Genomic DNA, 16,788 nt, shown 5'->3' on the forward strand with positions numbered 1-16,788 from the left:
TTTAACATTACATACAATGCTTACAATGTAAAATCGGGTCGGTCGCATCGCATGCCATTATAATGGGGGTCCCTAGCCCACCCTTCACCTAGATATAGGGCTAGGGACCCCCAATATACAGAGAAGCCTTGACGCAGCTTGGGGGCATAGCATACACCTGCGCAGGTATATGTAACCAATATCTCTGAATTCTATTATCATGTAGTGTTCAAGATTGGTTACTAATACTATGCAGTGTGCCGGGGGAACCAATGTCTTATTACTTACTCAGTATTAACCCCTCTCTCCTGCACCTAAATAATATCACTGAACTAATTGAGCATCTACCACTATCTGTATCTTTGGCAAAGTATTTGGAAAGATGGCTGGAGAGAAGTGCTTGGGATTACAAAGTCTGACCGATGGCCGCACTACTGAGAGGTAGAACGGGCGAGGAAGTAGCGGTTCTAAAGCTATAGCGCTGAGGGCTACCATTTTTCATTTTTGTGAGTCACGTGATGCAGAGTCACGTGATGCAGAGTCACGTGATGCAGAGTCACGTGATGCAGAGTCACGTGATGCAGAGTCACGTGATGCAGAAGAAGTATACAGGATGCGGTGATTTGGTCTACAGCTGGGGTAGCCAACCCTAGTCCTCGAGAGCTACCAACAGTGCATGTTTTGCAGGTCTCCTCACAGAATCACAAGTGAGCTAATTAGCTCCATCTGTGGATCTTTTAAAATGTGTCAGTGATTAATGAGTGCAGCTGTGCAGCAGCTAGGTTGTCTGGAAAATGTGAACTGTTGGTAGCTCTCGAGGGCTAGGGTTGGCTACCACTGGTCTACAGCATGATGGTCGACAGTCATTAGGTCGACATGGTTCTAGGTTGAAATGTCATTAGTTCGACAATGTCTAGGTCAACAGTGAAAAGGTGGACATGAGGTTCTTCACTGTTTTTTGAGCCGACATGCGGTATTTCATGCCCTACCATCCACTAGGGCGTGGTGGGAATAAAATAGTGTGCCGAGCGATGCGAGGGGACGCGGTGCACTTTAAACTGTGTACATGTCGACTGTGTTGACAGTCAGGTAAAAAAACTGTGAAAACCCCCATGTCGACCTTTTGAGTGTCGACCTAGACATTGTCGAACTAATGACCTTTCGACCTAAAACCCATGTAGACCTTTTCCCATGTCGACCTAATGACTGTCCACCATCATGCTGTAGTGCAGACCAAATGATCCCAACCCAGGTATACGGTATTATAATACGCCATATACGTCTATTGTCCTGTGAATAAACTGTAATGAACCATGGGACGCCTCCTCTTCTCCACAATCAGGGACGTGTTCCGTTATTATTTGCAGAACATTTGTGTACAGCGATCGGAATGATGAAACAATAGCTGCGCTCAGAATCATTTCTATGCAATAAGGGTAACGCCTGGAATCTGTATGCTGCGTATTTGCGTTACCAGCAGGCGTAGTAGGCGAGGTCAGTAGAAAGAGCGCCATCCCTCCAAATCAGATGCGGTCGTGTTATCAATGAATCGCTCCAAAACCGGATTAGAATGTTTGGTTTAGAAATGACCCATAAAACATTCCCTCCTTTACTGCAGGGATGCAGACCCGCAAACTGTTGCTCAGCTACACATCCCAGCATGCCCTGCAACAGATTTAGCATGGAGAAATAGCAAAACTGTAGCAGGGCATGCTGGGATTTGTTGTTCCACAGCTTGAGGACCAAAGGTTCCCCATCCACACTTCAAGGCAAGATTGCAGCCAGTTTATGCATTTTTGGGATAGGTTTTTTCCCCTCTCCCATTTTAAAAACTGTAAAATTCATTTGTGGCTTATTAATACACCGGCTTTGCTGCGATATTGGTCTGCCTCCTAAATTCACATTATATTAGCCAGCGCTGATGCAAACTGGGCAAACCGCGGTTCCCCTGCCGTATAGATCGATCGGAGACAGAGCCGAAACTATTGTGGGCAACCACCAATACACCGTTGGTCGGTCTGCAATGGCCAGTAGGCCGCAACAATGCCGGTATTTCAGTCCTCAGGCAGGTATACAAGCATCGGAGACAGACGCAGGCTGGAAGAGGCGCAGCTGCCAGAGGCTGAAGGGTTAATGGCGGCGTTCATGCGCTGGAACCCTTAAGACGCTGCAGAAAACACCTGGCGCCGAACAGAGAAGGGCATCTGAATGCTAAACGCTGGCACAAAGCAATGATTTCTTTATGGAGTTAGCATGTCACTTAATGGTGCATTTTATTGCTAACTAAATATTAAGCACAGAGTTAATAGCGTGAGAGATGGCCTAGTATCACAATCTATTGCGGTTTAGATGCTCAGCCGAACTCCCTAATCTAAATGAGATAATTTCGGCTGTGCCGCTCTGTATCCAACATGGAAGCACATAACTCAGGCAGGGTATTAAGCCGAGTGATCCATCACGCCCACTACCTCGCGCCACCTGTTTCAGCAAAGCAAGTGCGGCAAGATCAATTATGTGCTAAATATGGGCAGAGAAGAGCCACCCGTCTTACTCTCCTGACAGCCCAATATTAGGCCTCTAATGTGTTATTTGACATCTATGCCCAAATCTAGGTCATCTCGCCGCTGCCCGGGTCTAGACACAATCGTTCATAGGACGGGCGGCGCAGGAACACCGAGGAGGGCAAACTACAAACTTTCTTTTTCAACTTTACACATTAAATCTACACAAAGCGTTATATCACAGGGGACCAGCGCCGTCCTCATCACTGACACGTCCCTACTCTCTGCTCCATCACTCAGATCACAGTGACACCTCACACTATTCTCTGCTCCATCACCCAGGGAGCGCAGTGACACCTCACACTACTTCTCTACACCATCACCCAGGGAGCGCAGTGACCTCACACTACTCTACACCATCACCCAGGGAGCGCAGTGACACCTCACACTATTCTCTGCTCCATCACCCAGGGAGCGCAGTGACACCTCACACTACTCTCTGCTCCATCACCCAGGGAGCGCAACACCACCTCACACTACTCTCTGCTCCATCACCCAGGGAGCGCAGTGACACCTCACACTACTCTCTGCTCCATCACTCAGATCACAGTGACACCTCACACTACTTCTCTACACCACCACCCAGGGAGCGCAACACCACCTCACACTACTTCTCTACACCATCACCCAGGGAGCGCAGTGACACCTCACACTACTCTCTGCTCCATCCCCCAGGGAGCGCAGTGACACCTCACACTACTCTCTGCTCCATCACCCAGGGAGCGCAGAGACACCTCACACTACTCTCTACACCATCACCCAGGGAGCGCAGTGACACTCACACTACTCTCTACACCATCACCCAGGGAGCGCAGTGACACCTCACACTAATCTCTACACCATCACCCAGGGAGCGCGGCGACACCTCACACTACTCTCTGCTCCATCACCCAGGGAGCGCAGTGACACCTCACACTATTCTCTACACCATCACCCAGGGAGCGCAGTAACACCTCACACTAATCTCTACACCATCACCCAGGGAGCGCAGTGACACTCACACTACTCTCTACACCATCACCCAGGGAGCGCAGTGACACCTCACACTAATCTCTACACCATCACCCAGGGAGCGCGGTGACACCTCACACTACTCTCTGCTCCATCACCCAGGGAGCGCGGCGACACCTCACACTACTTCTCTACACCATCACCCAGGGAGCGCGGCGACACCTCACACTACTTCTCTACACCATCACCCAGGGAGCGCAGTGACACCTCACACTATTCTCTGCTCCATCACCCAGGGAGCGCAGTAACACCTCACACTAATCTCTACACCATCACCCAGGGAGCGCGGCGACACCTCACACTACTCTCTGCTCCATCACCCAGGGAGCGCGGCGACACCTCACACTACTTCTCTACACCATCACCCAGGGAGCGCAGTGACACCTCACACTCCTCTCTACACCATCACCCAGGGAGCGGAGTGACCACACACTAATCTCTGCTCCATCACCCAGGGAGCGCGGCGACACCTCACACTACTCTCTACACCATCACCCAGGGAGCGGAGTGACACCACACACTACTCTCTGCTCCATCACTCAGATCACAGTGACACTCCACACTACTCTCTGCTCCATCAGCCAGGGAGCGCAGTGACCTCACACTACTCTCTGCTCCATCACTCAGATCACAGTGACACCTCATACTACTCTCTACACCATCACCCAGGGAGCGCGGCGACACCTCACACTACTCTCTGCTCCATCACTCAGGGAGCACAGTGACACCTCACACTACTCTCTGCTCCATCACCCAGGGAGCGCAGTGACCTCAAACTACTCTCTACACCATCACCCAGGGAGCGCAGCAACTCACACTACTCTCTGCTCCATCACCCAGGGAGCGCAGTAACACCTCACACTAATCTCTACACCATTACCCAGGGAGCGCAGTGACACCTCACACTAATCTCTACACCATCACCCAGGGAGCTCGGCGACACCTCACACTACTCTCTGCTCCATCACTCAGGGAGCACAGTGACACCTCACACTACTCTCTGCTCCATCACTCAGGGAGCGCAGTTACACCTCACACTCCTCTCTACACCATCACCCAGGGAGCGGAGTGACCACACACTAATCTCTGCTCCATCACCCAGGGAGCGCGGCGACACCTCACACTACTCTCTACACCATCACCCAGGGAGCGGAGTGACACCACACACTACTCTCTGCTCCATCCCTCAGATCACAGTGACACTCCACACTACTCTCTGCTCCATCAGCCAGGGAGCGCAGTGACCTCACAATACTCTCTACACCAGGGGTAGCCAACTCCAGTCCTCGAGAGCTACCAACAGTTCACATTTTCTGGATCACCTAGCTTTGGCACAGGTGCATTCATTACTCACTGACACATTATAAGTGATCCACAGGTGGAGATAATTTCTTCACTTGTGATTCTGTGAGGAGACCTGGAAAACGCGCACTGTTGGTAGCTCTCGAGGACTGGAGTTGGCTACCCCTGCTCTACACAATCACCCAGGGAGCGCGGCGACACCTCACACTACTCTCTGCTCCATCATCCAGGGATCGCAGTGACCTCACAATACTCTCTACACAATCACCCAGGGAGCGTGGCGACACCTCACACTACTCTCTGCTCCATCACCCAGGGAGCGCGGCGACACCTCACACTACTCTCTGCTCCATCACCCAAGGAGCGCAGCAACACCTCACACTACTCTGCGCCATCACCCAGGGAGCGCAGAGACACCTCACACTACTCTCTGCTCCATCACCCAGGGAGCGCAGTGACCTCACACTACTCACTCTGCTCCATCACCCAGGAAGCGCAGAGACACCTCACACTACTTCTATACACCATCACCCAGGGAGCGCGGAGACACCTCACACTACTCTCTGCTCCATCACTCAGAGATCACAGTGACACCTCACACTACTTCTCTACACCATCACCCAGAGGGAACGCAGTGACCTCACACTACTCTACACCATCACCCAGGGAGCGCGGCGACACCTCAGACTACTCTCTGCTCCATCACCCAGGGAGCGCAGAGACCTCACACTACTCTCTACACCATCACCCAGGGAGCGCGGCGACACCTCACACTACTCTCTGCTCCATCACCCAGGGAGCGCAGTGACACCTCACACTACTTCTCTACACCATCACCCAGGGAGCGCGGTGACACCTCACACTACTCTCTACACCATCACCCAGGGAGCGCAGTAACACCTCACACTACTCTCTGCTCCATCACCTAGGGAGCACGGTGACACCTCACACTACTCTCTGCTCCATCACCGAGGGAGCGGTGACACCTCACACTACTTCTCTACACCATCACCCAGGCAGCACAGTGACCTCACACTACTCTCTACACCATCACCCAGGGAGCGCAACAACACCTCACACTACTCTCTGCTCCATCACTCAGATCACAGTGACACCCCACACTACTCTCTGCTCCATCACCCAGGGAGCGCAGAGACCTCACACTACTCTACACCATCACCCAGAGAGCGCGGCGACACCTCACACTACTCTCTGCTCCATCACTCAGATCAGTGACACCTCACACTACTTCTCTACACCATCACCCAGGGAGCGCAGTGACACCTCACTACTCTCTGCGCCATCACCCAGGGAGCGCAGCAACACCTCACACTACTCTACACCATAACCCAAGGAGCGCAGCAACACCTCACACTACTCTCTACACCACATGTCTTCAACCTGTGGCCCTCCAGATGTTGTGGAACTACATTTCCCAGCATGCCCTGACAGTTTTGGCATGCTCTTATATGAAAAAATGTGGCAATGCATGTTGGAACATGTAGTTTCACAACATCTGGAGGGCCATAGGTTGAAGACCCATGCTCTACACCATCACCTAGGGAGCGCAGAGACACCTCACACTACTCTCTGCTCCATCACCCCGGGAGCGCAAGGACACCACACTACTCTGCGCCATCACCCAGGGAGCACAGACACACCTCACACTACTCTCTGCTCCATCACCCAGGGAGCGCAGCGACACCCCACACTACTCTCTGCTCCATCACCCAGGGAGCGCAGAGACCTCACACTACTCTACACCATCACCCAGAGAGCGCGGCGACACCTCACACTACTCTCTGCTCCATCACTCAGATCAGTGACACCTCACACTACTTCTCTACACCATCACCCAGGGAGCGAAGTGACACCTCACTACTCTCTGCGCCATCACCCAGGGAGCGCAGCAACACCTCACACTACTCTACACCATAACCCAAGGAGCGCAGCAACACCTCACACTACTCTACACCATAACCCAAGGAGCACAGCAACACCTTACACTACTCTCTACACACCATCACCTAGGGAGCGCAGAGACACCCCACACTACTATCTGCTCCATCACCAAGGGAGCGTGGTCATCCCTCACACTACTCTCTACACACCATCACCCAGAGAGCGCAGCGACACCTCACACTACTCTCTGCGCCATCACCCAGGGAGCGCAGCAACACACATTACTCTCTGCTCCATCACCCCGGGAGCGCAAGGACACCACACTACTCTGCGCCATCACCCAGGGAGCACAGAGACACCTCACACTACTCTCTGCTCCACCACCCAGGGAGCGCAGCGGCACCCCACACTACTCTCTGCTCCATCAGCCAGGGAGCGTGGTCATTCCTCACACTACTCTCTACACCATCACCCAGGGAGCGCAGTGACCTCCCACTACTCTCTGCTCCATCACCCAGGGTGCGCGCGGTGACACCACACACTACTCTCTACACCATCACCCATAGAGCGCGGCGACACCTCACACAACTCTCTGCTCCATCACCCAGGGTGCGCGCGGTGACACCACACACTACTCTCTACACTATCACCCAGGGAGCGAGGCGACACCTCACACAACTCTCTGCTCCATCACCCAGGGAGCGCAGTGATACCTCACTACTCTCTGCGCCATCACCCATGGAGCGCAGCAACACCTCACACGACTCTCTACACCATCACCCAGGGAGTGCAGTGACCTCACACGACTCTCTACACCATCACCCAGGGAGTGCAGCAACACCTCACACGACTCTCTACACCATCACCCAGGGAGTGCAGTGACCTCACACGACTCTCTACACCATCACCCAGGGAGTGCAGCAACACCTCACACTACTCTCTGCTCCATCACCCAGGGAGTGCAGTGACCTCACACGACTCTCTACACCACAGGTCTTCAACCTGTGGCCCTGCAGATGTTGTGGAACTACATGTCCCATCATGCCCTGACAGTTTTGGCATGCTCTTATAGGAAACAATGTGGCAATGCATGTTGGAACATGTAGTTTCACAACATCTGGAGGGCCACAGGTTGAAGACCCATGCTCTACACCATCACCCAGGGAGTGCAGCAACACCTCACACTACTCTCTGCTCCATCACCTAGGGAGCGCGGCGACACCTCACACTACTCTCTGCGCCATCACCCAGGGAGCGCAGCAACACACATTACTCTCTGCTCCATCACTCCGGGAGCGCAAGGACACTACTCTGCGCCATCACCCAGGTAGCGCAGAGACACCTCACACTACTCTCTGCTCCATCACCCAGGGAGCGCAGAGACACCTCACACTACTCTCTGCTCCATCACCCAGGGAGCGCAGAGACACCTCACACTACTCTCTGCTCCATCAGCCAGGGAGCGTGGTCATTCCTCACACTACTCTCTACACCATCACCCAGGGAGCGCAGTGACCTCCCACTACTCTCTGCTCCATCACCCAGGGTGCGCGCGGTGACACCACACACTACTCTCTACACCATCACCCAGGGAGCGCAGTGACCTCACACTACTCTCTGCTCCATCACCCAGGGAGCGCAGAGACACCTCACACTACTTCTCTACACCATCACCCAGGGAGCGCAGTGACCTCACACTACTCTACACAATAACCCAGGGAGCGCGGCGACACCTCACACTACTCTCTACACCATCACCCAGGGAGCGCAGTGATACCTCACACTACTCTCTGCTCCATCACCCAGGGTGCGCGGCGACACCTCACACAACTCTCTGCTCCATCACCCACAGAGCGCTGAGACACTTCACACTACTCTCTGCTCCATCACCCAGGGAGCGCAGTGATACCTCACTACTCTCTGCGCCATCACCCATGGAGCGCAGCAACACCTCACACTACTCTCTACACCATCACTCAGGGAGCGCAGAGACACCTCCCACTACTCTCTGCGCCATCACCCAGGGAATCCAGCAATACCTAACACTACTCTCTGCTCCATCACCCAGGGAGAGCAGTAACACCTCACACTACTCTCTACACCATCACCCAGGGAGCGCAGAGACACTGCACACTACTCTCTGCTCCATCACTCAGGGAGAGCAGTAACACCTCATACTACTCTCTGCGCCATCACCCCCTTTGCATTGGCTACAACTGTATCTGTAAGGCCGCTGGATGCCGTATACCATGGGTCTTCAACCTATGGCCCTCCAGATGTTGTGAAACTACATGTCCCAACATGCATTGCCACATTTTTTCCTATAAGAGCATGCCAAAACTATCAGGGCATGCTGGGACATGTAGTTCTACAACATCTGGAGGGCCACAGGTTGAAGACCTGTGCCGTATACCCTTTTCTAGGTGATATAAAGACAAGTGTGAGAAGCACAGAGAGGCCAGAAGTAAGCAGCGCATTCAGACCAGCTTCTGCTGATAAACAAAGCTATCGGAAAGGACAGTTTGTATAACTCTCCCCAACAAGATATCAGTGTGGCATAATCATTTGCTTCATGTATGAACACAAACCGTCCACCTGTCCCCATCAGTGTACACGGCCACTCACTGCCTGCATTACAGTAATGCGCTGCTCTGAGACGCGCAGCGAGCCGGCTAACGACTGGAGACACAACTCTATTTCCGCAATGGGAGGGCACCATCCAATTTAGCTGCTGACCCCAGCAAGCAATTAGAGATAAATATATTCTCAGCCGCACAGAGTTCACGGGGATCTTATTAAATCTCTGCACGGATTATAATACAACAGGGACAGGGAGAACGCGCTCCGAGTTAATTAACCATGTTGCCTCTGACGGGACTGTAAATCCGCTCCGGAGCATTATTCCGGTGCCAGTTCTGGTAGTGATGGGGTGCGCAGCATTACATCGCGTCTGCCTCCTCCCGCTCATAGTTCAGCCTGGCTATGACTTTCGCACACGGAGACAGACGTGCTGTAATGATGTCCAGACTGCAGATCAATACAATTTGTTGCCAGCTCTTAATAAATTCTCATACATTGTAAAATTATATGTATTTTCTTGTGAACAGCGCAGCACTGAGGACTTCAGACCCATAGCTGCTGGACATTTGCCTTTATTAGGCTAATTAAACACGGACCCGCAGCCCTTCTATGGTGGAAATGCGGCCAAGTGGTAAACCCCCGCTGACCTAAATGACGGACCACCTCTGGTCCCAGAACTGCAGGAGTCGATGTGCCCAGGGCCAGACTAACAGAACTCTACTGCACGTACCGTACACACGCGGCCAGCACAATCGGAGCAACAGCATACTCGGTTCTTCTAGAACAGCACCAAAAATATAAATGCAAATGAGACTTCAGCAGGTTACAGACTACAGTAGGTCATGCAATCATGGTGCCTGCAACCGACCGTCGTGTAGTATAGGCCTGGCCAAGCCGTCCTCAAAATCTAGCAGTTCATGTTTTCCAGACCACCTAACTGGAGCATACGTGAGGTCATTACTGTCACATTCCCCAGACCACCTAGCTGGTGCTCAGTTATAGGCAGGTATTCAATGGGTAGAATCGTGGCTGGCAGCGAATCCTGTGTAGGATTCGCTGCAATTCTCCCGGCAGCCACCCCTCCGCCCTATTCAACGCCTCAGGGGCTCTCTGCCCCTGGCGGCGAAATTGCCCCTGGGGGACGGCTGCAGGCAGGGAGATGGAAGCCTCCCTGCCTGCGCTGACACTGTGGGGGTGAAGGAGGGCTGTCGGGGACACAGGTAGAGCCACCCAGAGCTGACAGGGGGCTGTGTTAGGGAGACGCTACACTCACTGGTCCCGATCGTGCATATGTAATGATCGGGACCAGTGTGCAGTGAATAAATGAATATTAATGGTGCGGCTCCCGGCTCGGCCCCCTGCTGGCGAATGTGTAAAAAAATAGCATGCCCCTTCACAAAAAAAAAAAAAAATTTGATTTTTTTGCCACCAAAAAACAAACAAACAAAAAAACGCTTTATTTTAAAAGATCACATTCCAGTTCACCTAAAAAAGATGACGAATGTAAAACGGAGAATCATGGCAAAAATCAATGGAGAAAGCAGTTCTCCATTTGAGCATTGAATACACTCTCGGCGAATCCCAGTGAAAACCCCATTGAAATACACCAGTGAATTGCAGCGAGCATGAAACGGAGAACTGGCCGGCATTCACTGGTCGCTTTCGGCAAACAGTGAACATTGAATAGGGTGAATCAGATTTTCAGTGAAAAGAATTCACCGCAAGGAGTGAAAACAGCCCGATTCGCCGAAAAAACTGTGAATTGGGTCATTGAATACTGGCCAGAGTCATTACTAACTGTCACATTTCCCAGACCACCTAGCTGGTGCTCAGTTAGTCATTACTAAGTGTCACATTACCAGGATCACACAGCTGGTGCACAGGTGCAGCCATTACCAACTGTCACATGCCCCAGACCACCTAGCGAGTGCACAGCTGTAGTTATTACTAACTGTCACATGCCCCAGACCACCTAACTGGTGCACAGTTGTAGTCATTACTAACAGTCACATGTCCCAGACCACCTAACTGGGGCACAGCTGTAGTCATTACTAACTGTCACATGTCCCAGACCACCTAGCTGGTGCACAGCTGTAGTCATTACTAACTGTCACATGTCCCAGACCACCTAGCTGGTGCACAGCTGTAGTCATTACTAACTGTCACATGTCCCAGACCACCTAGCTGGTGCACAGCTGTAGTCATTACTAACTGTCACATGTCCCAGACCACCTAGCTGGTGCACAGCTGTAGTCATTACTAACTGTCACATGTCCCAGACCACCTAGCTGGTGCACAGCTATAGTCATTACTAACTGTCACATTCCCCAGACCACCTAGCTGGTGCACAGCTGTAGTCATTACTAACTGTCACATTCCCCAGACCACCTAGCTGGTGCACAGCTGTAGTCATTACTGTCACATTCCCCAGATCACCTAGCTGGTGCACAGGTGTAGCCATTACTAACGGTCACATGTCCCAGATCACCTAGCTGGTGCACAGGTGTAGCCATTACTAACTGTCACATGTCCCAGATCACCTAGCTGGTGCACAGCTGTAGCCATTACTAACTGTCCCATTCCCCAGATCCCCTAGCTGGTGCACAGCTGTAGCCATTACTAACTGTCACATTCCCCAGATCCCCTAGCTGGTGCACAGCTGTAGCCATTACTAACTGTCCCATTCCCCAGATCACCTAGCTGGTGCACAGCTGTAGTCATTACTGACTGTCACATGTCCCAGATCCCCTAGCTGGTGCACAGCTGTAGTCATTACTAACTGTCACATGTCCCAGATCCCCTAGCTGGTGCACAGCTGTAGTCATTACTGTCACATGTCCCAGATCCCCTAGCTGGTGCACAGCTGTAGTCATTACTAACTGTCACATGTCCCAGATCACCTAGCCGGTGCACAGCTGTAGTCATTACTAACTGTCACATGCCCCAGATCCCCTAGCTGGTGCACAGCTGTAGTCATTACTGTCACATGTCCCAGATCCCCTAGCTGGTGCACAGCTGTAGTCATTACTAACTGTCACATTCCCCAGACCCCGTAGCTGGTGCACAGCTGTAGTCATTACTAACTGTCACATGTCCCAGACCACCTAGCTGGTGCACAGCTGTAGTCATTACTAACTGTCACATGCCCCAGATCACCTAGCTGGTGCACAGCTGTAGTCATTACTAACTGTCACATGTCCCAGATCCCCTAGCTGGTGCACAGCTGTAGTCATTACTAACTGTCACATTCCCCAGACCCCATAGCTGGTGCACAGCTGTAGTCATTACTAACTGTCACATTTCTCTGTCAGAGGTCGCGGCCTGCCTGGCCTGAGGAGCTGCCACATGCTGTGTGCCCAATGTAGGACCAGAGTGGCCGATGTCTCACCCACCCCCCCCCCCCTCCTCAGCGGGGTACCGGTCATTGGGTGAACCCATATTAGGTAGACATGCATTGGGTTGACCACAGAAGGTCCACACATGAAACAAGTTAACATGGTTAAGGATGACAGGGTTGGAAGGTCGACACGAGCATTAGGTCGACACGAGCATTAGGTCGACACGAGCATTAGGTCGACACGAGCATTAGGTCGACAGTCAAAGGGTCGTCAAGAGTTTTTCGTGTTTTTTTTTTTGTCCAGAATATCGACATGGACACAAAGTCATCTACACTGCCCACTAGCGAGGTCCTGTCCAGGACCTGGGTAGGAGTCCCGTGTAAATAGACACTGGTTGACCCCTTTTACACCGCCGCTGACCCGGGTCCACGAGGCAAAAACCCGGGTTTTTGCGGCGGTGTAAAAGGGGTATAACAGAGAATCAGTCGCTTCTCCGTAAGCGATATACACCTGTCCCCTTCATCTAGGGGAAAGCAAGTACTACTGTATGAGCAAGACGCACACAGGCTCGTGCGGTGTGCACTCGGTGGAGTCGCACACAGGCTCGTGCGGTGTGCACTCGGTGGAGTCGCACACAGGCTCGTGCGGTGTGCACTCGGTGGAGTCGCACACAGGCTCGTGCGGTGTGCACTCGGTGGAGTCGCACACAGGCTCGTGCGGTGTGCACTCGGTGGAGTCGCACACAGGCTCGTGCGGTGTGCACTCGGTGGAGTCGCACACAGGCTCGTGCGGTGTGCACTCGGTGGAGTCGCACACAGGCTCGTGCGGTGTGCACTCGGTGGAGTCGCACACAGGCTCGTGCGGTGTGCACTCGGTGGAGTCGCACACAGGCTCGTGCGGTGTGCACTCGGTGGAGTCGCACACAGGCTCGTGCGGTGTGCACTCGGTGGAGTCGCACACAGGCTCGTGCGGTGTGCACTCGGTGGAGTCGCACACAGGCTCGTGCGGTGTGCACTCTGTGGAGTCGCACACAGGTTCGTGCGGTGTGCACTCTGTGGAGTCGCACCGCGCATACTACATAAACGAGTACCCGGAAATCTACCCCTGCAGAGACTCCGGCTACATAGGTGCACTGGCCTTTATGACTCTATAAGTGGGGGAGCTGGGCAATAGCCGTGGCGGTGAGGGAGTGTTCATGCTAATGTGCGCAGAGCAGCGGATATGTAGAGGAACCACCTGCACCTAGTGTATGGACCTGCACATACACTATGACAATAAGAATGTCCAGGTGCAAACGCAGAGGTACTGTAAGCTGGGAAGGGTGCATGTGGCTTTTCGGGTAATGTGCGCCCAAGTTTGCATCAAGTCTGACCAGTCTGCGCGACCCTTCTAGACTATACCTGGGCAAAGGGACTTTCTACAAACATCCTACCGGCCGGTGAGAACAAAGAACGCAGAATAATCAGAGCCATTAGCCTATGGATGATAAAACAGGACATGATGGTGGCTGCGGTATTTATGTAATCCTACGTATATATCATCTCATAGTTCTGTGCATGTGTATAAGCAGTATACAGTAGAACGCACCTGGGTAGTGTCACACTGGATGACTGGACAGATTTTGCCCACGTTGTTTATGACTAGGTGGATGTCGTTCAGTGCGTACAAGCGATAGATACATTTCTCATATAATCATATGGTCAGCGTTAAAGCACATCGATCTTTATTGTAGGATATCGTTCATTCTGTATCTCCGGGGAAATAGTCACCGCTAGCGCCGTCTGCCTGTCACGTATCGCGTATGCAGCTTTAGTTATGGAAAAGCCGTGGCTGTCACCTTGTAGCACTTACTGTACAGATATACAAATCCCGCATATAAATTATCCAGCTAAAGGCCCCCATACACGACAACGATTTTGCACGAATTGATGGGATTTCGACCTTTCAGGCCGATATATCATTTGTAAACCGATAAATCCAATGCATTTTTCATTCAATCGTGAGCGTCGGAACGGAGCCTCTAGATTGCTAGTGCTGCACTTTTGATTTAATCGGAAGGAAAGTGGAGTGTATTTTGTGCATGCGATATATCGCAGGAAGTTTGACTGCCATTTACAGCCCATCAGATATAACTTATGGTACAATTGTATCGTGGCTTGATACAGTGGGGCAGATGTACTAACCCCCCATAGCGCTTCTCAAATAACGGGTCTCGCTTCTCCTGCATAACGAGGAGAAGCAGGCACTCGTTATTTGCTAATGTATTAACCCCCTGCAAGCCGATAAGGAGAGTCGTTATGCCCAGCGTTAACGGCTCTCCTTATCGGCACCCCCGGCGTCCCGCGCATGCTCAGTGCGCTTCCCCCCCTGTCCGGCTCTAATGGGCATGCGCGAGATCTCGCAAAAACCACGAGATCTCCTGCGCAGCCCGAGCCAGAAGCAGGGCTAGAGTTTTCCCCGCAGCGGGGGACAGGACAACGCTAGCCCTGAGCTGGCGAAGTGGCCGGGGCGGCTGTTAATACAACGCCCCGGCCGCTAAACACTGGGGGGATTGCAGGGGACAGCCCCGCCGAGCGTAACTCGGTGGGCTGTCACTAGCGCACGTTAGGTGCGCTAGTAATACATTAGGAAAATCGTAATTCCCCCCCCCCCTTCCAGTCAATCAGCGTTAAGTGCATTTCTGCACTTAACGCTGGTTCATACATCTGCCCCAGTATATCTTATGCAAAAATAGCACAAAAGTACAAAATCAGATGGAATTACTCCCGGGAAGGTCCCGGGGAGGTTCACGGGAAATCGCATCCGACATCAGGGTCAGACATATCGTTGTAGTCTCAGGGAACAGTTTTGTTGCATCACAACCAAGATGCGCATCTGAGCGAAAGAGATTGGCACAAGCAGAATGTACAGGTCCTGAGGATGGCGATTGCAACAACAGTGTATAATGATACACCTATATCTATCTCTCTGCATCTATATACATATATAGTCTCTAATAGGAAAAGGTCACTAACCAGCAGAGTCTCACCTAGCAAGCTCTTTGATTAGATTTGCAATCCGTCTCTTGTCCTCCGGGCACAAATCTTTCAAGCTGGCGCTTCTCATGCCATCTTCTGCCCGAGCCGCCTAGAGAGGAGACGTCACAAGGAACAAGTAAGACAGCATCAGCGGAATCAAGGAACAAATACAGCAACGGTGCGACCCGGACATTACCATTGGGTACTGCTCATGGCAGAACTATGGACCATACCACCAAGATCCCGCCGGCTTCCCATATTCGCATAGTCCATTAGTTCCGGCTGTACAGTACTGGGATGTCTCGGTCACACAAAGGGTTAATAAGGGAGAACTATCGGGCTATTGCAGAACTTGCGGATTTAGTTTTGGGGTCTTAGTGGGTTGGGCCATGTAGCCCTCACTGCTGCGCCCCTCCATTCATACTCCAATGGTAAAGGGAACTTGTGTTTAACAAGACTCTGCATTCCTATTGGCCAATCCCACCTTCCCGTCTTCACGCCATTACTCTGTTTCTTTGTGGAGGTCAGGACCTGGGTAGAAGTCCAGTGTAAAGGGACACGGCGTGTCCCATTTACACCGCCGCTGATCCGGGTCTGACCCGCCGAAGACTCAGGCTTTTGCCACGGTGTAAAAGTGGTATTATACGGCGTCCATGCTGACCTAGGTTGACAGACACCCAAAAAAAACATGAAAAATGTATGTCAAACCCAAAAACATTTGAAAACCTCATGTCGACCTTTGTCAACCTTTTGACCCCGTCGACTATTAGTTGTCGACCTTATTATTGTCGACCTAGACTCTGTAGATCTAAAATAACTAACCCGTTTTGGAGTTAGTGCTCATTCTAGAACCCTGCATCTTCCAAAACCTTTGCAGTACCTCTTCCCTGCATGGGTGTCTCTCTGCTATAGTGATTCTAACACAGAACGTTCTGTATTTCAGCACTGATATACAGACCAGACTGTGCTAGGAGCAGCACAGCAGAAAGCGACACCCCAGGCCCGGAAGATGTACTGCACGGGTTTTGGAAGACGCAGGGTGCTAGGATGAGCACTAGGATTACTTACATTAAGCTGGTTGGAAATCAAATATAAATG

The 16,788-nt window shown here is 52.1% G+C and overlaps 1 protein-coding gene across 1 annotated transcript in view; it reads right to left on the minus strand.

The window, feature by feature from the left end:
- KIAA1328 (KIAA1328 ortholog) overlaps positions 1-16,788 on the minus strand; it is a 152,343-nt gene that overhangs the window by 127,301 nt on the left and 8,254 nt on the right. The window contains exon 4 of the mRNA XM_083155366.1: positions 15,702-15,799. Within this exon, the coding sequence (XP_083011492.1) occupies positions 15,702-15,799 (98 nt within the window). The remainder of the gene's footprint in view (positions 1-15,701; positions 15,800-16,788) is intronic.

Source organism: Crinia signifera, chromosome 1 (assembly GCF_055691185.1).
Source record: "Crinia signifera chromosome 1, ASM5569118v1, whole genome shotgun sequence".
Lineage (NCBI taxonomy): Eukaryota > Metazoa > Chordata > Amphibia > Anura > Myobatrachidae > Crinia > Crinia signifera.